Below are 27624 nucleotides of genomic sequence, written 5' to 3' on the forward strand. Positions count from 1 at the left end.
ATTTCTCCTTTCTTCTTACTACTCAATTATTGATTAACTCATAAATATTTGATTATCTACTATGTGCCATGTATTGTGCTAGGTACTGTGTACACATTGTTGAGTGAAGTAGATGTGTTCTCTGTTCTCATCAAGTTTAAAAGTACAGGATGATATGTTCTAAGGGTGCCTAGGTAAGGTTCCCTTGTTTCTGCTAATAAATAATATGACAATTCTCATCTTCCTCATCTCTGTGGTTTGTAAATTCTCTCTGGTCAAAGTCTCATATCTATTTCTCCTTTTCCACATCCACTGTTCCTACCCAGGTTCATATCATTACCACTTCTTGCCTAGAGTACCGTAACAGCCTTCTAAGTGCTCCTTTCCTTCTCTCGTTTTCCTTTTTTCATTAGTATTGTGGTCTGCTGCCATAATAATGATTTTTAAGTTAAGGTGTCATCATATCACTACACAGTCCAAAAACCTTTGGTGACTTTGTACTGGCCAGCAAATGGATTACAGCAGACATTCAGCAACAGCAGTAGAAGCTGGAAGACAATGAAATACTGTCCTCAAAAGGCTGAGAGAAAATTATTGTGTGTGTGTGTGTGTGTGTGTGTGTGTGTGTGTGTGTGTGTGTGTAAAGAAAGAGATTTATTTATTACTGAGGAAAGCACTTTAGAAAGAAAGAAATTGAATCCAGAAAGAAAGAAAATGAGAGCAGGAACGGTAACCATTCAGATAAATCTGACTATATAAAGCAACAACATAATACTGATTTGTTTAGGAACATCAAAATGAAGTGAAGCCAAAAGACTGGACAAAATAATATGTTAAGATGGGAAGTTCTGATTGTGATCAAAGAATGCTAAGATTTTTATATTATTTGAAAGAAAGAGATAACGATTAACTTTCTATTTTGTTAAATCAGGTATCATTGTAAAAATTATATAGGTAACAACTAAAAGACAACAAATACTTTGTATAACTTCAAAACAAATAGAGGGAATGGAGCGGGGATACTCCAATAGAGAGAGAGAGGGAGAGCGAGAAGAAATGAGAAAGACTGTAGAAATAAATCCAGATATATCAGCAGTTGCAATAAATGTAAATGAACTAATCTTGCCAGTTAATAGATTGGTTAGACTGAATTTTTAAAAATATAGCTGTGTGCTGTTTTAGACTCTTTTAGGAGGCATTACTAAAACATGAAAGTAAAAAGATGTAGAAAAGTTATCAGACAAAAACTAATCCAAAGAAAGCTGTTGTAGTTATATTACTATTAGACAAAAGAGTCTTTAAAAAGTATTATTAGGGGTAAAAAGGATTACTACATGACAATAGAAGAAAAAGAGACTGTGAATACATAACAATCCTAAACTTGTGACTAATAATATAACTTTAAAATACATGAAGCAAAAATTGATAAAATTGCAAGGAAAATTAACAAATCCACGGTAATAGTTGAAGAATGTTTCTCAGTAATCAATAGATCAGTCAGACCAAAATTAGTAAGGATTTAGAGTATTTTAACATCACAATTAACAGGCTAGTCACATTATCATATATAGAACTCTGCACCAATCAAACAGAATATACATTATTTTCAGATATTCACAGAAAATTTACTTTTTTAAAAAGTGATTGTATACTGGGGCACAAAGCAAGTCTCAACAAATATCTAAAAATCTATAACATACGGATCACTTTTTCTAATTACAATACAATTAGTTTAGAAATCAAAAACAATAAGTTAACCCCCCTCATTCCTTTGGAAATTAAAATGCATGCATCTGAATAACTTATGGGTCATATAATACATCATAATGGACATAGAATATTTATAACTGAACAATAAAGAAATACCATATATGAAAACTCATGAGGTGCAGCCAAAGTCATACTTAAAGGAAAGTTTTATGTATATCCATTAGAAAAGAATAACTGGAAATTAATACAGTTAGCATCTTTCTCAGGAATTTTAAAAAAAGGAGGGAGGTGGTAAGCCCAAAGAAAGTGGCAGGGAGGAAATACTAAAGAGCAAAAGTTAATGAAATAGAAATTCAAGAAACAATTTAACAAAACCAAAAACTTGATCCTTGGAAAAATTGGTCAAGTGTAAGAGAGTAAAGGCACAAAAAGCAAAATTAGGAATAAAAAGGAGAACATAATTCTAGATAAAGCAGAGATTTTAAAAATAGTAAGAGAATACAATTAACTTTATGATAATAAATTTGAAAACAGACCAAATGGACAATTTCCTAGAAAAACTTAACAAAACTTACAAGAAACATAGAAAACCAAAATAGACTTATAGTAATTAAGGAAATTTGTTTATTCATTCAACAAATATTTAATAAGTCTGCCTAGCACAGCTTTAGGCACTGGTGATATAGCAGGGAACAAAAAAACCAGTTTCCTGTCTTCATGGAGCTTGCATTGTAGAGGTGGGAGACAGATAATACATAAATAAACAGTGTTAGGTATTGATGAATTCTATAAAGAAGAATAAAGAAGTAAAGGGAAAACGGGCTGTTTTTTGTAGGAAGGTTGAAGAAGTAACATTGGACCTGAAGGAAGTGATGGAGCAAGACAAGTAAATATCTGGGGAGGAGTGGTCCAGGCCACAGGAATAGGTGCAAAGGCCCTGAGATAAGGGAGACTGGCAGAAGCAGAGATCAGTGATGTCGCCAGGGGCCAGATCACAAAATCCTTGTAAGGACTTTTGACTCTTAGAAGGACAGTTAGAAATCTACCCATGAAATGGAGATGATGATGATAACTCCTATTCATAAGATTATGGAAATGGTTAATTAATGTAATGCATATGGAATTTCTTTGTACACTCTAAAACATTATCTAAGTGATAAAATTTTTTTCATCCAGAAGTAATAATCATTTGTCCAACATTTGTTAAGTATGAGGACTTGGTGGTGCTCACTGCCCAGTATGGGAAACAGGCACATGAACAACTTTCTACAGTGTCCTAGGGACTATAATAGAGCAGCTAAAGTCTGAAGACTAGGAGAGGCCTAGAGTGTCAACAGCACAGTGACACTCTAGGGGTGTGTATTAAAGGAAGATACGTGGATATTTTTTAGGGTAGCTTATATTTTTCTATTTATAAACCCCGAGAGAAAGAAAAATTAGCCTTCTTCCTTAGCAACAGTTATTGTCAGTGGTGTGTCTACTGAGATGAACCCCTGAATGTGGCACTTATCACACTTATTTGTAGTGTAAATAAGTTACAGGTGTGGGGGAAAAATGAGATAAAAATGGTAAGAAGCTTAGAATGTGCATAAGCATATAGTCATAGCATTTCAGATAACTATTCTTTGTCTTAATTCAACATGAAGTGATACTGCTTAAGTTTTAACAATAGATGGTATATTGCTGCCCTTTGCCAGTCTTTCTTGTTAAAGCTTTATTAGTGTTTCCTTTGTAGAACAAATAGTCTGATTCTTAAAGCACAGAGATACTCTTGCTCTTTTCAGTCTGTTTTAGTAGGTTTTACCCTAAAACATCTAACTACCCTGAAAACTCCCTAGCTTCTCAACATTTAACGCATTCACTCTGGGCCAGGCACTGTCTTCAGTGCTTAACCTGTACTATCTCATTGAATCCTCACAACTATGAGGGTAGGGACTGCTTTCCCCATTCTAGAGTTGAGGCAGCTGATATGGTGAGGTTTACTAACCGTCCAGATTCACACGGTTAAAAAGTGGCAAAACTTGGGTCAGAACCTGAGCAGCGAATTCAGAGCCAACACCCTTCATTCTTCCGTCTCCTGTGATAGATCGGCAGTGACTGCAGAATGCTTCCTTGCCTAGAGAGATGCAGTATTGATGGTCCTTAACATGATTGAAATAGGTCAGCACCTTTTTAAGTTTTGAATTATGTTTTTCCCTGCCCTAGAAAGAGATTAAAACTTAACCAACTTAAACATCACCAATATGTTCTTTGGGTCCTAAAATATGTATATTCTGCCATAGTTCTGGTCTTGGCTTTGCTACTGACTAAATATATGATCTTGGACAAGTTATTTGGCCTGGCTCTTGGGTGTTTCAGCTGTCAAAGAAAGGATTAGACTAGACAATTTTCTGTATACACTGCTAGCTCAGTAAATTCTCTGATTCTGTACTCTGCCAAGATTAAAGGTTGATACCAACTTTTTGGTCCAGTCATTTAGAACCTGTTGTTCCAAATGAAAAAGAAAGTATATATAGAAGTATTCTCTTTTGCTGTGCTCTTTGTTATTTTGATTGTTCAAAAAATTTCCACCAGGCTACTAGATTTTGCCATTGTAAAGTATATATGTGGTGTGCTCAATTTTAAGGACTGGGACTATTCCCAGAGGGCCAGTGCTGGTCACAAATAAAATGGACCACTCAAGGACTAAGCACTAAGAATATCTCATAAAAATGCTTCTTCCATGCACTCATTGGAACAGGTAATTACTGTGGCAACAACAAACTAATTTGAAGTGTTAGCTGTTAATTAAAACACTGCAGAGGTGTATAGTTGTCTTTTGGTGTAACCAGAGCTTCCGTTCAAACTTCATTAATCACTTTACAGTTAATGCGTTGAAGAAGGTCAAGACAATTGAGATGCAGTATCCGTTGATAGTAAACAAATTCTTTTTCTCCAGGTCGAATGCCATTTGCAAAGTTAAGAGACACACTCTACTCGTATGCCTGGTATTGCCTTTGTCATCCACTTCTCCTTGATGATTAAATGTTAAATTGGTACTGTCATTGCCCTGTAAACCAAACCATGTAGCTCTGTATTGCTCGAAATCGAACCCAAACTTCCACGGATGAATTAGCGTGCATCATAATTAAATCATCAAGCCTACTCTTTTAATTTGCTTGGAAATAGGAGACCTTACTTTTGGAAAAGAGATCGTCTTTCTTGACAAGCTAATTAAGTTGCCAAACTGTCCAGTATGGTATATATAGTAGACTATCTGCTGATCATTTCCTTATCGCTGCGGCTAGTCTCAAAAATCTAGGTGATGCATGGTGCCCAAAGTAACAGCACTGTTCTTTTTACAACATTTGAATCTGTGTCTGTGCATTCAAGTCTGTATCTTTGTATTTCAGACCTTAGTTAGTGATTCTAATACACAGTGTTTCAAAAAGTTGAAATTGGAAAAATCTGTGGTATACAGGGGGAAAATACAAAATCACTAAACCTTACATATTTTATTAACTGTATTTACATGGAATAACTCATTGCCATCAAGTTGATTCAGACTCATAGCGACCCTATAGGACAGAGTAGAACGGCCCCCATAGGGTTTCTAAGGCTGTCATCTTTCAAGAAGCAAACTGCTGCATATTTCTTCCCTACATGAAATAATGTAACTGAATTTCTTCAAATCAAGTTTCAAATTAGCTTAGTACAACAACTTCTTTGTCAGGCATTGAGAAACGTAAGTTTTCATATGCCAGTTTATTACATGGATTTAGATATATCATGAATCAAATTGTGACCTAAAATATTAGTTTATGTTGTATAAATGTCTGACATTAACATAGATAGTAAAGTGTTAATTTCTTCCAAAACCAGTATAATATAGGGTTTCCACTTATAAAATGTATATGATTTTATACAAAGTATAAAAGACCCCATGTACAATAGAACGAAATGCTGCCTGGGCCTGCACCACCTTCACAATGCTTGAGTCTATTGTTGTGACCACCTGTGTAATTTGAGTGCCTTCCAACCTAGGCAGGCTCATTTTCCAGCACTATATCACACACTTTCTGTTGTGATCCATAGGGTTTTCACTGGTTAATTTTTGGAAGTAGATCACCAGACCTTTCTAGTCTATCTTAGTCTGCAAACTCCACTGAAACCTGTCCACCATAGATGATCCTGCTAGAATTTGAAATACTGGTGGCATAGCTTCCAGCGTCGTAGCAACACGCAAGCCACCAACAGTACAAAAGACTGACAGATGAGTGATGGGTTCATATATACCAGAGGAGTTGACATTGAGAGTAAGTTTTTGGATACTTACACATTAAAGAATCCTTTGGTAAAATGAAAAACTGCCACCTAATTTTTATAATCTTGCCTTTAAATGAGATGTACTTCAGTTTTCTCTACAATTAATTGATACAATAAAGGCTAAATTTACCTCCCATAATTCGCTTTATCATCCATTCAAGTAGAAAAAGCAGAATGAATAAGTTCTTTCTAGTCTTACCTGAATTTGTAACATTGTACATGTGAAAAATACGTTACAAATACCTGTAGATTCTTCATAACTAAACCATTTGTGTAAGCCCCAATCATAAAATGCCCTTAAAAACATTTGTCAGTTGTTGCATAACCCTGTAAATTTACTAAAAATCAATGAATTGTACATTTAAAACAAGTGAATTTTATTATATGGTAAATTATTCCTCAATAAAGATGCTAAAAATTTTTGTTAGAGCGACCAAACAAATATTTATGTCAAAACAGCAGAAAATGATGTTTCCATTTTTACAATAGTGGAAAATGTTTTGTTTGAAGTGAGCGATTTGTGCTATTAAGCCAATAACAAGTAAAAATCTGGAGCCTGATACATAAACATTTTGCAGCTGCTTCCTGGGCAGGTGTAGACGGAGAATTCCTGAGGAGCTTATTTCCATTTGCCCACATCTTCCCTACCACTCACATCTTCACTACCACTCACATCTTCATACTGGCTGGGTGAGAGGAAGAACAATTTGATCTTGGTTAATGTGTAAACTTCTTTACAGGGCAAGATTTGAGTTCTTCCAAACTAGTTTGCTTCTTTATATTTCTTTGGGCTTGTAATAAGAGGACTTGTTTACATTGTGTGATTTGTTTTGAAGTTTTTATATAAGCCACATTGTTTCTGGGTAATGGACAGAATATGCAGGCTCTGTATTTATATGTACAAAAGACCACATTTCATTTAAACACAAAATGTCTTGACAAGAAGTATTGGCATTTTATTTCTGCAAACCCTGTTCTCTAACTCTTTTTCATAAGTGAATGTATCCCCGTACCTTGATTTAATTTGTATTTTCCTGTATCTCATCATTTGAGCTTGTCTCTTTTCTGAGGCTTTTTTTATGCTGGGTGAGCCAGCTTTGAATCACATGTCAGAGCCTTATAACTCTATAGTTTATTATATGAAATTATATTTTAAACCATAGCCAATTATGTTTGTTTTGATGAAATGTAGGAATATGGCTTATCTGCATACGTAACTGAAAGAAGTAAACACAAAACCTCTCATTTTGTGTGGTTCTGTACAGTGCTTAGCATAGGGCTATCCAGGACCCCACACACAAAAAGGCAGTGTGTCGTAAAGGATCTGGAGCCAGAAGGCCTGGATTTGAGGCCTCATTCTGTCACTTAATGTCTTTGTACCACTGGGCAAACTGCCTGACTTTTCTATGCTTCAGAGTTTTCATCTATAAAAGGAGAATAATAATACCAGCACTAACTCAGAGGATTATCATAAGGTAATGTGTAATGAATCACTTTGTAAACCATTACGCTCAATAGAAATATATTACTAATGTGATTAGTGTTCTTTGAAAGTACCACGTATCCTCATGGTTGCAGATACGTTTGGACTTACACCTATGTCCTTAAACATTTTGTAGATTGTTTAGTGATCCCAAGTGATTTTTTTTTTTTTCCCTACAGAGCATATCATGTCCCGAGTGGGAAAATATTAGCTGTAAAGGTGAGTGCTGGATAAATTTTATGAAATTTTTGATTCTCACCATTTTCTCTTTGTCTATTAGCTTGAGTCACAGGTATCATCAAAGAGGAGATAGAATGGTTTAAGGTTCAGATGATAGGTAATGGGAGCTATGACCCTGTTGTGACGTTCAGACACCTGAAGGTATTTTAAGTATGCCTTAAAATGGTCAGTCACAAGCTCCTTGCGTTGTAATTCTCGTCATTGTTTCCTACACTTCTTTCTGTGTTCTCCAACAAGTGTCGTCACTGTCCTCCTGGTCATGCAGCCCAAAACCTCATTAGTCATTCACTTCTTTTTCTCCTTTACCCACCACATCCTGTAAGTCACCACATCCTGCCAGAAATCTTTCCTGAAATGAGTCCATTTGTCACTTTCTTCCTATTTTCATCCCCATTCCACTCTCTTGGATCAGGCTCATATTCCCTTCTACTACCCGTTGCCATTGAGTCGATTCTGACTCATAGCAACCCTATTTAGGAGAGTAGAACTGCCCCATAGGGTTTCCAGGAAGTGGCCGGTGGATTCAAACTGCCCACGTTTTGGTTAGCAGCTGAGTTCTTAACCACTCCAACCTTCTCCTGAAATAATGTAGTCCCAGTAGAAGGTACCGTTTTCTTCTCCTGGGCACCTTTTACTCTGCCACCTGAGTAGAGAAGTCAAATTACAAATCTGACCATGTCATTGCCTTGTGCCTGCCCCCTTCCCCCACCCACTGTCATCCCCAGTCGTGTACAACATAAAGCCTAAGAGTTCTGCCTTACTTCTGACCATTTATGGCATCCTAAAATACCCAGGCACCACACTTACCAGTAGAGTCAAGCTGCAGATAGATAATCTCAGGAATGTTCTTGGCAATTACCTAAGATATGCCTTACTTATTTCCATCCTAGCATAATCCAACCCCATCTCTGCCAAGCTCTAAATCTCAGTCCTGCCATGCCATTTTGGATTTACTCTCTGGCACTGGCTGTTGGTGCTTGATCTTCCCATCATTTACATCTCAGATTTCCCTAATGAACTCTGCCTTGAATTGTACCTCTGACCTAACCCTTCACTACCTCAACTCCTTCCCTAGTTCTAACTCCACGGAACCCCACTTCCAACAGTGGGCTCTCAACTAACGAACTAGTTAGTCCTGTGTCATTCCCCATAAGTTGGTCAGGCCCTCTACAGATTGGCCCCTACATACCTTTACAAACATGTCTTCTGCCTCACCAGTCTGTTATTTCCCAGTCATGCCCATCATCTCTACTTTCTGGGCCTTTAATAATGAAAACTTTTATGTTTTATATTATAGTGACTACTATATGCCAGGTATGATGCTAGATGATTCATAACTATTATCTATAATCTTTAAAACTACAAAGTACACCTGTCTATTTTAGATTGGAGAAAACTGAGGCTCAGAAGGCTGATTTGCCCAAGGTCACACAGATGTAAGAGGCAGGGCTCGGATTCAAACTAAATCCATCTGACACCAATTCTCATGTCCTCTATGATACCATGCCACCTTTCTGCAAGTTACTTCCATTGCTTATCCCTCCAATTTCCATTTATCATTTCAAGGTTCATCTCCCCCAAGATGCTTTCTTAGCTCTCCCCAGTAAGAATTCAGTCTCTTTCCCTAACAGTTGCATAGTACGTATTTATGCATCTTTTATCTTATCTAGGAAGCAAAGAAGCAGAGAGATTAAATTGTAACTGGTTATACATTTTAGTGAGGTTAAGCCAACTAAGACACAGATCTTCTGACTGCTAGTGTAGCCTGGAGTTCTTTCTCCATATCACATATACATACCGAGAATGTGTTATGTGGATTAATAACTTAAATAGTGTGTGACGAGGAGGTACAGTAGAGCTCCCTGTTGGGATGCTTTCTTTGGCATTCCTACCAAGTTAGAGATCATCTAGTGTAATCACCACATTTTACAAAGGAGGAATCTGAGGTCCAGAGAATTCACAGGGTAGTTACTGTAGAGGCAAGGCTCCATCTTCGTCATCCTGAGTTCACTGGAAGCAGCTTCTATTGTTCTACCTTGGCATTTAACTTTGTTTATATACCCACTGAGTTCCTTTTTCACTCAAAGGACACTTCCTAACAACTTGAGCACTATTATCTAAGTTATTTGTTCTTTTGATGTCAAAAATCTTAGATTGTTGCCAATGGTATATTTGTTGAAGATAGTCAACTCTAGGTTATTTACTCCAAGAGAGAGCACTACTACATATAATCCAACAATGTATCATTATGTGGCCTTCAAACCCAGTAAATCCCACAAGGTGTTTGGTTATGTCTAGGAATTATCTGTATCTGTGACCCCTATGTGGTTTATTTTGTATATGAATATATACGTGGCGCACATAAACATATCTACATATGCCTACAGATACACCTGTATATACACCCATATACTCACATGTGCCTTCCTATACACATATATGCATACATGTCTACATATGTAACCACACACATATATTTTTGGTTGTTATTATTGTTGCAAAATTATATGATATAGCATTTACCAAAATTGTCTCTTATTCTTGTGTTCTTCTTAGTCTTTCTTTACCTTGGATAAGTTGTACAGGCTTCACCCTTAATTGGATATTGCTTTTCCTATCACCAAAAATGACAAGTGTTTACTACCTAGAAAGTTATTTCCCCTCCCTCCCACTCCCATCCTTGGTAACTGTCAAAGAACATTGCTGTCTGTGTGTATACCTATCCTAGACTTTTAATAAAAGTGAGATATTTTCAATATATTTTAATTGACTGAGGCTTGTTTGGTGGCCTAATATGTGGTCTGTTCTGGAGAATGATCCATGTGCATTAGAAAAGAGTGTGTACTGTGCTGCTGTTGAGTGGTGTATGTCCTGTACACATCTATAAGTTTGAGTTGGTTGATTGTGTTATTTTGATCTTCTGTATCTTTGTTGAGTTTCTTTCTAGTTTTCCTGTCCATCATCAAAAGTGGTGTGTTAACGTCTCCTACTATTATTATAGAACTGTCGATTTCTCTTTTCAATTCTGTTAGAGTTTGTTTTATGTATTTTGGAGTTCTGTCATTGGGTGCATAAATATTTATTATGGTTATGTCCTCTTGTTGGATTGATCCTTTAATCATTATATAATGCCCTTCCTTGTCTCTAATAATAGAGTTTGACTTGAAGTTTATTTTATCGCATATTATTACTGCCACTCCTGCTCTCTTTTGGTTACTGTTTGCATGATATGTATTTTTTTCATTCTTTGAATTTTAGCCTGTTTATGTCTTTGGGTCTAAGGTGTGTCTCTTGTAGGCAGCATATTGATGGGTCATGTTTTTTTAATCCATTCTGCCACTCTGTGTTTCTTGACTGGTGCATTTAAACCATTTACATTCAGTTATAGATAGGTATGAATTTACTGCCACCATTTTGCTATGCTTTTGAATGTGGTGTTAACAGCTTCTTTATTCCACTTAATTTTCTGTGCTGAGTCCTTTTTGTTTATGAATTTTCTTTTTGTTTCCTTCGTTGTTGTTGATTTTATGTTTGCTGAGTCTTCTTCTTTACTTTGATAAGTAGATTTATTAATTTTCTTTGTGGTTACTATGAAATTACTCATTCTCTTCTTAAGTTTTAAACAGTCTGTTATATCTTGATATCACCTTGACTTTGTCTCCATATGGAAGTTTTATAACTACACCATTTATTCCCCCTTTTTGTTTTGAAGTTGTCGTCATTTACAGATTGGCTTCTCTGGTTCCCTGTTTTCAGTTTTGTAGCTTTATTTTACATTTGAGAATTCTTTTTCTGGATTGGTATCTGGGTGATGTTGTCATGTGTCTTAATCTCAGGTTGTTGTCTGATGTCACTGGTTCTCTGTCCTTTTGATATTTCTTGTAGGGTTGGTCTGGTTTTTACAAATTCCCTTAATTTCTGTTTATCTGGGAATGTCCTAGTTTTGCCATCATATTTGGAAAGACAATTCACTGGATATATGATTCTTGGTTGACAGTTCTTTTCTTTCAGGGTTTTATATGTGTCATCCCACTGCCTTCTTGCCTGCATGGTTTCTGCCAGGAAATCAGCGCTCAGTCTTATTGGTGCCCTTTTGTAGGTGATATTTCGTTTTTCACGAGCTGCTCTCAGAATTCTTTCTTTGTCTTTAGCTTGGAGAGTTTGATTATGATATGTCTTGATGACTTTCTTTTAGTGTCTATCCTGTATGGGGTTTGTTGAGCTTCTTGGATGGAAACCTTTTAGTCTTTAATGATATTAGGGAAGTTTTCTGTGAGTAAATCATCAAAAATTCTGTTTTTTTAAATTTTATTTTCTTCTCTATTCTCCTCTTCTAGAATTCCAGTTATGCATAGATTCTTCCTCTCAAAGAGTCCCACATAACTCTTTGGCTTTATTCATTTTCCTTCATTCTTTTTCCAGTTGTTCCTCAGGTTAGTGTCAAAGGATTTGTCCTCTATTTTGCTGATTCTTTCTTCCGTTGCTTCAGTTCTACTTCTGTGACCTTTCATTGTGTTATCTCTTTCTGATATTTGATTGTTAATCTTCTGGACTTCTAGTCGTTTTTGTATGGTGTCTAATTGTCTATTTTGTCATTTTGTTCTTGTATTGATTTCCTGAATTCTTCTGTGTTTTTGTCTGTGTTTTCCTTAATCTCTTTGAGTATCTTATATATAAGTCTTTTGAATTCCTTATCAGGTAGTTCCATTACCATTTCTTCCTCAGGAAGGTTTTCTACCCCTTTATTTTGCTCACTTGTTTGAGCCATCTTATTCTGTTTGTTCATGTGATTTGTTATCATCTCCTGTCTCTGAGGCATTAAGGTGTTATTTTATTTATTTATATATTTCTTTATTGATTGTATGTAGGTTTGTTTTGTGCTAATTTTTTTTTTTTGATGTATCTAGAACTTTGTTTCTTCACTTTCTCTTTAGAATGTCTTTTGTGTTATTTTAATCATTGTTATTTTGTGGTTCTGTTCTATGTGTGACTTTGATGGTGTCTGTTGGCTGGATGAGATTTCCTCTCACTAATGGGTATGATGGGTCTTACCCACATACGAGTCCTCTGTGGTTAGGCTCAGATGTGTTTCTTTCCTTACTGGATTTAGTGGAAGTGGGAGAACAGGTTCTTTCTTTGATATTGGGTGATAAGTGTTGGGTGGTCAGGGTGCCTCCACAGCCCTTGTGGGACAGTGGGGTCCTTCCAGGTTAGTTCTAGCAGTTAATGCATTCTCTGGAGGTCAGGGCAGGATGTCTTCGTATGCACTCTGAGGGAGTGCTACCCAATTGTAAGTTCCACTCATTGCCTTATCTCAACCCAGATACTTTATTGCTTCAACTCTTAGCTTCATATAAACCTGAAACCAAATCTGTTGCTGTCAAGTTGAATTCCAACTCATACCCACCCTGTAGGACAGAGTAGAACTGCCCCATAGGGTTTCCAAGGCTGTAGATCTTTACGGAAGCATACTGCCACATCTTTCTCCCATGGAGTGGCTGGGGGGTTCAAACCGCCAACCTGTTGGTTTGCAGCTGGGCACTTAACCACTGCTTGACCAAGGCTCCTCATATTATTTTCCCCTAATTAGAATGCCTTCATGGTATCTTTGCCTATCAAAATCCTTAACACCCTTTAAGGGTCAGCTCAGAAGCTTCCTCCTCCATTGAATTTACCTGGATAAATCCTGTCACATCTGCTCTTTCTGTCTCTCTCTCTCACTCTCAGTTTTTCTCACTTGTTCACTCTCTCCTTTGAACCTCTCTAGAATTCTCTCTATGTATGTGTCTCCTCTGGGTGTTACCATATACAGTATTTTGTTATTAATGTACGTGTACATTTCTTCTATTATACTGAAATGTCTTTGTAAGGGAACGTGTTTATTTTCTTGTCTTACTCGTTGATCCGTTCAGAACATTGCATGTAGGGCCTAGTACAGTGCACTGCATATAATGACTAGGTGCTCAAAACCTAATTGGTTGAATGATTGTGTGAATGCACACATTTTTATTCTTTCATTTGTTATTTAGTTCATTCATTCATCTTTTGAAGCGACATCTTGGAAGCAGGTTCAGCTCACATACAGAATATCCCATAGTGTTCTTTGTATGGACCATTGACTTCACCCAGAATATTTCTTTGCTTTTTTTTTTTTATATTAAAGGGTGACATGAAAGGTTAAGAGTTAGATGCTCATTTGATCTTTCCCTGACCCTCTCCTGACTTTTGTGTGACTTCAGCCATGTCACTTGAACCTCTCAGTGACCTCAGCTGTGAAACGGTGCTGCCTGGTGTCACAGAGGGATTGTGAAGAGCAGCACATCACAGTCCTTGTCTAAACAGAATCACCTGCAGGGCTCTAACGCCTGCGTAGAGCAATGAGTGAAATTTAATCTCCCAAGTCAAGTGGTCAGTAGGACCCACACTTTGAACGTCTGTGGGAGCTATTAGATGAGAGTTCTCAAAAATCTGTTAACTTTTCTCTTCCTACTCAAAATACTTCTACTTGTTTTACTTCTAAATGTTCTTATTTTTTAGACAAAAAGGCATATTGTAATGTTTCCCTTTTTAGACTTCAAAGTTGGGAATATATCATTTGAAGTATTTTAAAAAGTCAGCTGAATTTTGGGAAGAATAAAAGTACTTTGAATTTGAATTTTATGCTACTGGATTTAGAAAATTTTCCGCCTCAAAGAAAGCATTTTGAAAATGATGCTTATCACATTTTAAAGATAATTGTTTGATAATGGCTGTATATAACTCATGAAACGAGTTTTTAACTAGCTTTTTTCTTTTTTTAGTGTAGGTAAACGAGACAATTACAAAGAAGTACAGCAAAAAACAAATAAAAGTACTGTTAGCCATCTTGCAGACATAACCTTTTTATACCATTAATGTATTCTATACAGTCTTTCAAGTAGTAATGCTTGGAGGATTTAATAGCTTTCCCAGTATTGCTTATTTTCTAATTGGGAAAAAATCCACCTCACAGGAAAATTCCTAGCATTGTATGTAGCATGTGCTGATTATCATTCTTTGACTGCTTTGGGTTTCTGCTGCTTTTAAACCAGCATTTAAATGGACCATTTGATTAATCATTTGTATACTGACTGTAATCCTCCCAAATTTCCTTTCTGAGTTGTACATACTGTAAAAGACAATTATGTCACCACAGATTAAATAAGTGAATTAAAACAGAATAGCAGCTTAATTTGACCTGTGATTTTGCTCTCCTTCCCCTTAGTGGAGCGTGTGCCACTCTAGCAAATAAATGAAGTCATCCATGACAGCTTGTGATGAATTGCCGTATTTACACTGTATATTTTAATAGCCTCACACTAATTTAAATTGAGCACAGAGTAAATTATAATTCAGTCACTTGACTGCTTATATTTAACTTGACAACTCATCCTTATTTGTCCTGGAGGTGTAGTGGAGAGCAGTGGAAATACACTCAGGTATTACAGTTTCTCACTTAACCCTTTCTCCAGGAAATGCTTCAGATTCAAATTCTCTCCAGTTTGAACAATTTAGCTCTTCCTAAGGAGAAAAAATAATAATGAAAACTCAGAGAGTCCATACTTTCCCTTGTATTAAAAAAAGAAAATTAGTATTTGCCATGCTTTTCTTCTCCATTGCCTTCAGATAAGGAATTGGACTTGTTTATTTTTCGCAGTTTTAAAGCTCACTCACAGGAATGCCCGGGGGAAGGAGAATTAACCTTCCACCAGAGTGCCAAAGTCCCCCTGAAAATAGAAGAGCATTTCAGTAGAGTTATTTTAAGGTGGATTTTACTTTCCCTTTCAAGTTCCCAGAAATTACTTTACTCACTTTTCCTCCATTATGGAGTCGCCACTATTCTGAACTATACAGCAAATGCCAAAAATAACCAAGTCCTATTAGAGTGCAATGGATTGGATTCACAAACACAGTATTACCTGCCACATTTTAGGTCAACATGGCACTGTGTATATACAGTAAAACCTGTGAAAGCTAGAATCTTTGTAAGGTGAAACCTGTCAGAGAAGGAAAACTCTTATTTTCCTTGAAACCAAGCAATAGAAAAGTGGTAAGACTGCACCCATGTCAAAGGCGAAAAACTTGTAAGACCCAGAAAAACAAGGTAGTCCTGTCGAGTTCCTGCTCTCACAGGTTTCATTGTATTTTGGTGTTTCTTTGATTTTAAATTCGGTTGTAGAAATCAAGCAATCTGTTTCCTTCCTGTATGGAAAGAGCTTATTATTTAGAGGATTATGGTTGTAAGGAGCGCTTTAATTAAATCCCACATCATTTAATGGGTACAAATGTGAGTAAAACCTGGTGCTGGGTGCTGGGGGAATAGAATGATTCATAAGACTCACTGCTTGCCCTTGAGGAGCCCACACCCACTCTGTACTGCTGAGGGTTCTGATTTTAGGAGATGAAGCATGAATGCTAAAGGCAGAATATGATAAGGAGAGGTATACTAGACTGGAGTTAGCGATAAATTCTGATGGAGAGCTTTGGCATGGGCTTCTTGGAGGTGGTGGCAGTGGCATTAACGCTGGCTCCTAAAAGATAGAAAGTTTCTATATTCAGTGACTGTGGAGTGGAGAGAGGAAGCACACTCTATGTGGAGAGAACAGCAGGAGCAAAGACCTGAAAGTGGGGGAAAGCACAGAATATGTGTGTGTACCAGTAAAAATCATCTGATTTCCCCTGAGGATTGGGTTGGGGGAGGGGAGTAGTAGGAGAAGGAATTAGATAAGCGGAGCTAGATTGTAGAATTGCTTGAATGTCATACTAGAGTTTAAACTTTATTGTAGGCCATGGGAACTCAGTTAAAGTTCTTGATCAAAGGAATGATATGTTCACAGCTAGGAATTTTGGGTTAATTCCAAAATGTTGGCTAGCCATGTAGAATCATGTTATTTCTGAGTTAGTAGCCTGGAGATCCACTACTCATCTGTCAGTTTGTCATACTGTGGTGGATTGTGTGTTGCTGTGATGCTGGAAGCTGTGCCACCAGTATTGTAAATACCAGCAGGGTCACCCATGGTGGACAGGTTTCAGTGGAGCTTCCAGACTAAGACAGAGTTGGAAGAAGGACCTGATCTACTTCTAAAAAAATTGGCCAGTGAAAGGCAGCATATCATTGTCTGATAATAGTGCCAGAAAATGAGCCCCTCAGGTTGGAAGGCACTAAAAATATGGCTGGGGAAGAGCTGCCTTTTCAAAGTAGAGTTGACCTTAATGACTAGGATGGAGTAAAGCTTTCAGGACCTTTGTTTGCTGATGCGGCACGACTGAAAATGAGAAGAAATAGCTATAAACATTCGTTAATAATTGGAATATGGAATGTACGAGGTACGAATCTAGGAAAATTGGAAGTTGTCAAAAATGAAATGGAATGCATAATGATCAATATCCTAGGCATTAGTGAACTGAAATGGACTGGTATTACCCATTTTGAATCGGACAATCATATGGTCTACTATACCGGGAATGACAAATTGAAGAGGAACAGCATCACATTCATTGTCAAAAAGAACATTTCAGGATCTATCCTGGCATACAACACTGTCAATGATAGGATAATAACTGTATGCCTACAAGGAAGACCAGTTAATACAACTGTTATTCGAATTTACGCACCGACAGCTAATGCCAAAGATGAAGAAATTGAAGATTTTTACCAACTTCGGCAGTCTGAAATCGATCAAACATGCAATCAAGGTACATTGATTATTACTATTGATTGGAAACAAAGAAGAAGGATCAGTACTTGGAAAATATGGCCTTGGTGATAGAAACAATGCTAGAGATTGCATGATAGAACTTTGCAAGACTGAAGAAAGACCTATTCATTTAAAATACTTTTTTTCAACAATATAAACAGTGACTATACATGGTGGACCTCCCCAGATGGAATACAAAGGAATCAAACCGAGTACATCTGTAGAAAAAGACGATGGAGAAGCTCAATATCATCAGTCAGAACAAGGCTAGGGTCTACTTCAGAACAGACCATCAATTGCTCATATGCAAGTTCAAGCTGAAGCTGAAGAAAATTAAAACAAGTCCATGAGCGCCAAAGTACAACCTTGACTATATCCCACCTGAATTTAGAGACCATCTCAAGAATAGATTTGATGCATTGAACACTAATTACCAAAGACCAGATGAGCTATGGGATGAAATCAAGGACATCATACATGAAGAAAGCAAAAGTCATTAAAAAGACAGGAAAGAAAGAAAAGACCAAAATGGATGTCAGAAGAGACTCTGAAACTTGCTCTTGAATGCAGAGTAGCTAAAGCAAATGGAAGAAATGATGAAGTAAAAGAGCCAAACAGAAGATTTCAGAAGGTGGCTTGAGAAGACGAAGTAAAATATTATGATGAAATGTGTAAAGACCTGAAGTTAGAAAACCAAAAGGGAAGAACATGCTTGGCATTCTCAAGCTGAAAAATCTGAAGTAAAAATTCAAGTTTCAAGTTGCTATATTGAAGAATTTTATGGGCAAAAAATTGAATGAGGCAGGACGTATCAAAGAAGATGAAAGGAGTACACAGAGTCACTGTACCAAAAAGAATTGGTTGACATTCAGCCATTTCAGGAGGTAGCATTGGATCAAGAACCAATAGTACTTGTCATGGTTTGAATTTTGTCCCCCCAAAAATGTGTGCATCAGTTTGGCTGGGCCATGATTCCTGGTACAGTGTGATTTCCCTATGTGTTGTAAATCCTGCCTCTATGATGTTGATGAGGGAGGATGGGTGGCAGTTGTGTTAATAAGGCAGGACTGGATCTACAAGACTGGATTGTGTCCTGAGGCAATCTCTTGAGGTATAAAAGACAGAAGTGAGCAGAGAGACAGGGGGACCTCACACCATCAAGAAAGCAGTGCCGGGAGCAGAGCGCGTCCTTTGGACTGGGGTCCCTGCAACGAAAAGTTCCTAGTCCGGGGGAACATTGATGAGAAGACCGACAGGGAGAAAAAGCCTTCCCCTGGAGCTGACGCCCTGAATTTGGACTTTTAGCCTACTTTGACTGTGAGAAAGTAAACTTCTCTTCGTTAAAACCATCCACTTGTGGTATTTCTGTTATGGCAGCACTAGATAACTAAGACAGTACTGAAGAAAGAAGTTCAAGCTGCACTGACGGCATTGACGAAAAACAAGACTCCAGGAATTGACGGAATACCAATTGAAATGTTTCAACAAATGGATGCAACACTGGAAGTGCTTACTTGTCTATACCAAGAAATTTAGAAGACAGCTACCTGACCAACCGACTGGAAGAGATTCATAGTTGTGCCCTTTCCAAAGAAAGGTGATCCAACAGAATGTGGAAATTATCGAACAATATCATTAATATCACACACAATCAAAATTTTACTGAAGATAATTTAAAAATGGTTGCAGCAGTACATCAACAGGGAGCTACCAGAAATTCAAGTTGTATTCAGAAGAGAATGTGGAACAAGGGGTATCGTTGCTGATGTCAGATGGATCATGGCTAAAAGCAGAGAATACCAGAAAGATGTTTACCTGTGTTTTATTGACTATGCAGAGGCATTTGACTGTGTAGATCATAACAAATTATGGATAACATTGAGAAGAATGGGAATTCCAGAACACGTAGTTGTGCTCATGAGGAATCTGTACATAGACCAAGAGGCAGTCGTTCAAACAGAACAAGGGAATACTATACTGCGTGGTTCAAAATTAGGAAAGGTGTGCGTCGGGGTTGTATCCTTTCACCATACTTATTCAATCTGTATGCTGAGCAAATAATCCGAGAACTTGTACTATGTAAATAAGAACGTGGCATTAGGATTGGAGGAAGACTGATTAATAACCTGCAATATGCAAATGATACAGCCTTGCTTGGTGAAAGGAAGAGGACTTGAAGCACTTACTGATGAAGATCAAAGACTGCAGCCTTCAGTATGGATTATACTTCAACATAAAGAAAACAGAAATCCCCACAACTGGACCAGTAAGCAACATCATAGTAAATGGAGAAAATATTGAAGTTGTGAAGGATTTCATTTTACTTGAATCCACAATCAATGCCTATGGAAGCAGCAGTCAGGAAATCAAACAACGTATTTCATTGGATAAATCTGCTGCAAAAGACCTCTTTAGAGTGTTAAGAATCAAAGATGTTACCTTAAGGAGAGCTGGACAATTAATAAGACTAAAGAAGGATTGATGCAATTGAATCGTGGTGTTGGCAAAGAATATTGAATATGCCATGCACTGCTAGAAGAACGAACAAAGTCTGTCTTGGAAGAAGTACAGCCAGAATGCTCCTTAGAAGCGCGGATGGCAAAACTTCATTTCATTTATTTTGGACATGTTATCAGGAGGGACCAGTCCCTGGAGAAGGACATCATGCTTGGTAAAGTAGAGGGTCGGTGAAAAGACCCTCAACGAGTTAGATTGACACAGTGGCTGCAGCAATGGGCTCAAATATAGCAATGATTGTGAGGATGGCGCAGGACTGGGCAACATTTAGTTCTGTTGTGCTTAGGGTCACTGTGGATGAGAACCAACTCATTGGCACCTAACAAGAAGAAGAAGCCTGGAGATGCAATATAGTCTTAGTGCTCACTGAATACATGACATTTTTAAAACAAGAAAGTGGTTCTCAACCTTACCGTGGATTAGAAATCACCTGGGCAGTTTTTAAAAAGTACTAGGATGTGGGCCCCACCCCAGAGATTCTGATTTCATTGTTCTGGGGCAAGGCCTGTGCATCAGAATCTTTTTAAAGTGCCCCCAGGAGATAATAATATGAGGTCAGACTTGAGAACCACAGCTTTAAGGTAAATAATAACTTCATTCCTTTTAGCAGAGTTTTTTTGGGTGAAATGTTCCCTGTATCTGACATAGTGGTATGAATAGCTATAATATTTTGTGGCAGAGAATTGAAATAACACTAGATGAATTTGTTACTGTTTTATGCAGGAACAAAAATGTAAGTGAATATCACTGGCAAATGACTATTGATTGGAAGACATGTTTAAATGTTTCTTCACAGTTTTGTATTACACTTAACAATCTAATTTAGTGAGTGCTTTTATAAATAACCCTAAAGCAGACTCTTGATAGAAACTGATTATGCCTTTTTTTTTTTTCCCTCACCTTCTCCTCCTTCAAATGGATGTCAGTACTCTAAAATGTGTGTTTAAGAATTACCCTTTTCTTTCCTGGCTTTATCAGCAGTTTTGAATTTATAATTTTTTTTTCCAGTGTGATTATATTTTTCTTCAGTTATAATACAAAATGTAGTTTAATGTTGAATGGCATGTAACTACTCCATCATGGTAACCCTGAATATTAAATTTAAATCTAGAAATGTCTAAAGTCAGAAATTCTGCCCCAAATCTTAAAAATTATCTTCCAACTTTTTTATTGTCATCACTTTTTTTTTTTAATTACTGTCTTTTTAAAATAAAAAAAAATTGCTCTTGAATTGGCCTCACTGAAGTGCTAAGTAAAATTTGAACAGTTGATGGTCTTCTTTCTTTAAAAAATAAGTGTTTGAAATAAACTAGAATGTATTGTAGGTGAGTTTATAATAAACTCCTTTGTTACAAGTCTGACCCAGCAGTTGATATTTTAAGGAAACACATACTGGGATGTGTACAAGCCTGGGACTCAGGGAAGGGCTCTACCATTGCCAGGCTGCCAACTCCTTGGTTTCCTCCTCTTTCAAAGAAGGGTGTTAGATTAAATGATTCAGAGTTTCCTCCAAGCTCTAACATTCTATAACAATATTAGTAAAGAAATATTACCCATCTGGAAAAATATAAAAAAAATGATATGTTAAGAAAACTCTTTTCTTATTTGTCTCGTAAGTAAAAATCTCACTTTAGCTGTCACTTTTAGTCATCCTCCTTCCTACTGAATCACAAAATGTTCCTCTCTTAATGGTTTGAGGGTCATTCTTATTTTCCTCTTTGGAAAATAACCAGTGTGGCCAAAATAGGGTGTATAAATTAAGAGTGTTATAACTTAACTGACTTTTAAAGCCATTAATGCTGACCTTTGAGACCTGGCTTTTTCCTTGGCCCCATCAATCACTCTGTACCACCTCCCCTAATACAAAGGGTTAGACAGATGTGGATACAGCTTGTATTACTGAGGATTATAGTGGTGGGGAGGAGGAAAGGGGAGGAATAGAGGAAAACACTTTTTTTTTATTTTTAAAGTTTTTATGTTTCATAGTGATTAAAAGTATGTTTAATTTGAAGAATAAATGTGTGAGTGTTGATACGTTTCTATGTTTAGGTTATACTACTAGATATTACACTGGAACTTCAGAAGCAAATTATGTCTGAATTGGAAATTCTTTATAAGGTAATTTTTTTTCTTGGTCATTTCTACTTATAAAGTGTGCTCATTGTATTGGTTTGTACATTTTAAACTACTTTTGTCTTATTTTTGTTACAGTGTGATTCGTCGTATATCATAGGGTTTTATGGTGCGTTTTTTGTAGAAAACAGAATTTCAATATGTACAGAATTCATGGATGGTGAGTTTCCACTTTACAATATTTTTAAAATGATTTTTGGAGTGCTTTAAAACCTAGTTTTGCTATAGATTTCAAATAGAATTAAAAATGATTAAAATATACTATATTAAATATACTATACTTTATGCTCTAAAATCATCTTAGTTAGGGGTTACTGGTGTTAAATATTTGTAGCTGAGCTATAATTTCAAGAAAGTAATTTGTTCTCTTTTATTGAAATTTTAAATAGAACAGATTAAATGCTAGTCTAATTGGTGGTTTGATATTTGATTCTTCTATACGGTCTGTCTTTACTTGCAAACAGATGTTCTGTTCCTTTAATGTTTCAGTAGCCAAAACAGATTTTCTTTTAAAGGAATCTATTAACTCAGTGTCCTATGTCTTTCCGAGAGAAATCGGTTCTTAATTGCAAGATAAGAAATTGTTTTTCAACACAGCTGTTTAGTCAAAATGTGTTTAGTTTGCTTTGGACTTTACCCCTATCCTTCCATCTGTATTTCTCATTTATGTCTATTTTGATAGGTCTTTCTTGGTTTGAATCTTGGTACTCTCTCAGTGAAATGATGTCATCACTGTTATTGTTTAACCATTTTGTCTAAGCAGTCTTTAAATATTACATACTCAGTTTTTTGGTGTCTAGCCAATTAAAACTCAACTTTTTTTTATACACTCAGTTCCATTTAGGGGGTTGTCAATACAATGCTAAAGCAATTAGTTCATGACTAGCAAGACTTTTCAGTGAGTGAACTATGATATCTTGATACCATAATAAGGGGTATAATATGTTGTAAATTAGTTCTGGTAGATGTTAAGAATTGAAAGTCTTAAATTCACATGGGTAGTATGACAATTACTGTTCAAGTCAAATACCTGTTGCCATCAAGTCAGTTTTGACTCATGGTGACCCCATGTATTGCAGAGTAGAACTGTGCTCTGTAGGGTTTTCTTGGCTGTAATTCTCGGCATATCGCCAGGACTTTTTTTTTTGTACTTTAGATGAAGGTTTACAGAACACACTAGCTTCTCATGAAACAGTTAATACACGTATTGTTTTTATGACATTGGTTAACAACCCCACAACATGTCAGTACTCTCCCTTCTCGACCTCAGGTTCCTTATTACCAGCTTTCCTAGCCAGGAATTTCTTGAGAGCTAGGCTGTTAAATAGAAGGTTGGCAGTTTGAATCCACCAGCTGCTCCTCGGAAACCCTATGAAACAGTTCTGCTGTGTTCTTTGGGGTCGCTATGAGTCAGAATTGACTCAACGGCAACAGGTTGTTTTTTTCTTTCACAACTGCATTGGGTGAGTTCGAACTGCCAACTTTTAGGTTAGTAGCCAACTGCAAACTGGTTGTGCCACCCAGGGACCTATTCAAGTAGACTGGCTAGAAACAGTGGATTCCTAGAGCCAGTACATGTTTGAAAGTATTATTTTATAACTTTTCATCTTTCTTTCTTTGAAAGCCTTCAAATTTACAGCTACATTTAATATTTAAAACAAAAGTTGTCATAATTCAAGTATCATAAAATTCTCTCTTTAAAAGTATACAATTCATTGGCTTTCAGTACACTCACAAGGTTGTGCAACCATCGCCAATATCTAATTCCAAAACATTTTTATCAGCCCCAAAGGAAATCTCATACCCATTACCAGTCACTTCTTGCCCCCACCCCTTAGTCCCTAGCAACCACTAAAGTACTTGCTGTCTCTATGGATTTCCCTATTCTGGACATTTCATTTAAATGGAATCATACAGTATGTGGCCTTTTGTGTCTGGCTTCTTTCACTTAGCGTAATGTTCTAAAGGTTCATCTGTGTTGTAGCATGTATCAGTTCTTCATCCCTTTTTATGAATGTATAATATTTCATTTTATAGCCATACCACATTTTCTGTAGTCATTCACCCATTGCTGAGCATTAGGGTTGTTTCCACTTTTTCATTATTATGAATAGTGCTGCTGTATACATTAGTATACAGATTTTCTGTGGACAAAAATTTTCGGTTCTCTTGGATATATACCTAAGAGTGAAATTGCTGGAGCATATGGTAACTATGTTTAACTTTTTCTTGAGGAACTGCCAGACTGTTTGCACCATTTTACATTTACATCAGGAATGTATGAGGGTTCCAGTTTCTCCACATCTTTGTCAATACTTGTTAGTCTTTCCTTTTGTTTTTGTTCTTTATCGTTGTAGTTTTAAGTGAAAATTTACATTTCAAGTTAGTCTCTTATACAAAAATTTATACATACATTGTTATGTGACCCTGATTGCTCTCCCTATGCTGTGACAGCACACTCATGCTTTCCACCCCTGATTTCCCATGTCCATTCAACCAGCTCCTAATCCTGTCTGCTTTCTCATCTCACCTCCAGACAGAAGCTGTCCATTTAGTCTCATGTATCTACTTGAGCTAAGAAGCACACTCTTCACAAGTATCATTATATGTCCTGCAGTCCAGTCCAATCTTTGTCTGAAGAGTTGGCCTTGGAAGTTGTTTTGGTTCTGTATTGTCTCTCCTTTTGGTTGTAGCCATTCTAGTGGGTGTGAAAGGGTATCTCATTGTGGTCTTCATTAACATTTCCCCAATGATTAATGACGTTGAGCATATATTCATGTGCTTACTGGCAATTTGTATATCATCTTTGAAGAAATATCTATCCGATTCCATTGCCCACATTTTTTAATTGTTTGTCTTTTTATTGTTGAGTTGTAAGAGTTCTTTGTATAGTCTTCGTATATTCTGTGTATATTCTTATCAAATGTATGTTTTACAAATATTTTCTCAGATTCTGTGGGTTGTCTTTTCACTTACTTGATGGTATCCTTTGAAGCACTTTTTTTTTTTTTTTTACTTTCAATATTGTCCAATTTAACTATTTTTTCCCTTTGCTTGTGCTTTGGTGTTATATCTTTGAAACCATTACCTAATCCAAGGTCCCAAAGATTTATACCTGTTTCCTTTTAAGAGTTTTATAATTTTAACTCTTATATTTAGGACTTTGATCCATTTTGTGTTAATATTTGTATATTGTGTGTGGTAGGGGTCCAAATTTATTCTTATACCTGTAGAAATTCAGTTATCCCAGCACCATTTGTTGAAAAGAGTATTTTTACTCCACTCAGTTTTCTTGGACCGTTGTCAAAAATCCATACATTTTTGGTCAAAAATTAATTGACCAAAAATGTATGGATTTATTTCTAGACTCTCAATTCTGTTCCACTAATCTGCCCTGCCTATCCTTGTGTCAGTACTGCATACTACTTGATTACTTGTACTTGGTTACTCTTGATTATTGTAGCTTTGTAGTATGTTTTGAAATCGAGAATGTGAGTCCTCCAACTTTGCTCTTCTTTTTCAAAATTGTTTTGGACGTTCTTGGTTCTTTGCATTTCCATATGAATTGTAAGATCAGCTTGTCAGTTTCTGGAAAAACCCACTGAACTTTTGATAGGAATTGTATTGAATCTTTAGATCACTTTAAGGAGTATTGCCATTTTAACAGTTACTAAGTCTTTCATTCCATGAACACAAGATGTCTTTCCATATATTTAAACCAGTTCGCATTGAGTTGATTCCAACTCATAGCAACCCCATATTTGTCAGAGTAGAACTGTACGCCATAGGGTTTTCAGTGCCTGATTTTTTTCAAAAGTAGATCTCCAGGCCTTTCTTCCAAGGATCCCCTGGGAGGATTCCAACCTCCAACATTTCAGTTAGGAGCCAATCACGTTTATTGTTTGCACCACCCAGGGAGTCCTCCATATATTTAGGTCTTCTTTAATTACTTTCAGTGATGCTTTATTGTTTTAGTGTACAAGTTTTATACTTCTTTGATGAAATTTATTCCTCAGTATTTTATTCTTTTTGATGCTGTTGTAAATGGAATTGTTTACTTATTTCAGTTTTGAATTGTTCATTGCTAGTGTTTAGAAATATAATTGATTCTTATATATTGATCTCAATGACTTATTCCTTGCAAGTACCTTTTTTCAACAACATAAACGGCGACTATACACATGGACCTTGCTGAATGGAATACACGGGAATCAAATTGACTACGTGTGTGGAAAGACATGATGGAGAAACTCAGTATCATCAGTCAGAATAAGGCCAGGGGCTGACTGCGGAACAGACCATCAATTGCTCACATGCAAGTTCAAGTTGAAGAAAATTAAAACAAGTCTGCGAGAGCCAGAAAATGACCTTGAGTATATATCCCACCTGAATTTAGAGACCATCTCAAGAATAGATTTCACACATTGAACACTAATGACTGAAGACCAGATGAGTTCTGGGATGACATCAAGGACATCATAGAAAGTATAAGGTCATTAAAAAGACAGGAAAGAAAGAAAAGACCAAAATGGATGTCAGAAGAGATTCTGAAACTTGTTCTTGAACATAGAGTAGCTGAAGCAAATTAAAGAAATGATGAAGTAAAAGAGCTGAACAAAAGATTCCAAAGCGAAGCTCAAGAAGAGAAGGTGAAGTATTATAATGAAATGTGCAAAGACCTAGAATTAGTAAACCAAGAGGGAAGAACATGTTTGGCATTTCTCAAGCTGAAACAACTGAAGAAACAATTCAAGCCTTGAGTTGCAATATTGAAGGATTCTATGGGCAAAATATTGAATAATGCAGGAAACATCAAAGGAAGATGGAAAGAATACACAGAGCCACTGTACCAAAAAGAATTGGTTGACGTTCAGCCATTTCAGGAGGTAGCATATAATCAAGAATTGATGGTATTGAAGGAAGAAGTCCAAGATGCATTGAAGGCATTGGCAAAAAAAGCAAGGCTCCAGGAATTGAGGGAATATTAAGTGAGATGTTTCAGCAAACGGATGCAACACTGAAAGCACTCACTCATCTCTGCCAAGAAATTTGTAAGACAGCTATCTGGCCAGCTGACTGGAAGAGATCCATATTTGTGCCCATTCCAAAAAAAGGTGATCCAACAGAATGCGGGAATTATTGAACAGTATCATTTATTTCATACACGAGTAAAATTTTGCTGAAGATAATTCAAAAATGGTTGCAGGAGTACATCGACAGGGGACTGCCAGAAATTCAAGCTGGATTCAGAAGAGGATGTGGAATGAGGGATATCATTGCTGATGTCAGATGGATCTTAGCTAAAAGAAGAGAATACCAGAAAGATGTATACTTGTGTTTTATTGACTATGCAAAGACATTCAAGTGTGTGGATCATAACAAATAATGGACAACATTGCGAAGAATGAGAATTCCAGAACACTTAATTGTGCTCTTCAGGAATCTGTACATAGACTAAGAGAGGCAGTCGTTCAGACAAAACAAGGGATACTGTGTGGTTTAAAATCAGGAAAGGTATGTGTGAGGGTTGTAAGCTTTCAC

At 36.7% G+C, this 27624-nt stretch overlaps 1 protein-coding gene across 3 annotated transcripts in view; it reads left to right on the forward strand.

Annotated features, from left to right (window-relative positions):
• Positions 1 to 27624, forward strand: part of MAP2K5 (mitogen-activated protein kinase kinase 5) — a 277318-nt gene that overhangs the window by 82509 nt on the left and 167185 nt on the right. For all 3 annotated transcript variants that reach the window (XM_004374690.3, XM_023729752.1, XM_023729753.1), the window contains exons 9-11: positions 7657 to 7696; positions 22000 to 22068; positions 22162 to 22243. In XM_004374690.3, coding sequence (XP_004374747.1) covers positions 7657 to 7696; positions 22000 to 22068; positions 22162 to 22243 — 191 coding nt within the window. The remainder of the gene's footprint in view (positions 1 to 7656; positions 7697 to 21999; positions 22069 to 22161; positions 22244 to 27624) is intronic.

Source organism: Trichechus manatus, unplaced genomic scaffold, assembly GCF_000243295.1.
Source record: "Trichechus manatus latirostris isolate Lorelei unplaced genomic scaffold, TriManLat1.0 scaffold00030, whole genome shotgun sequence".
Taxonomy (NCBI): domain Eukaryota; kingdom Metazoa; phylum Chordata; class Mammalia; order Sirenia; family Trichechidae; genus Trichechus; species Trichechus manatus.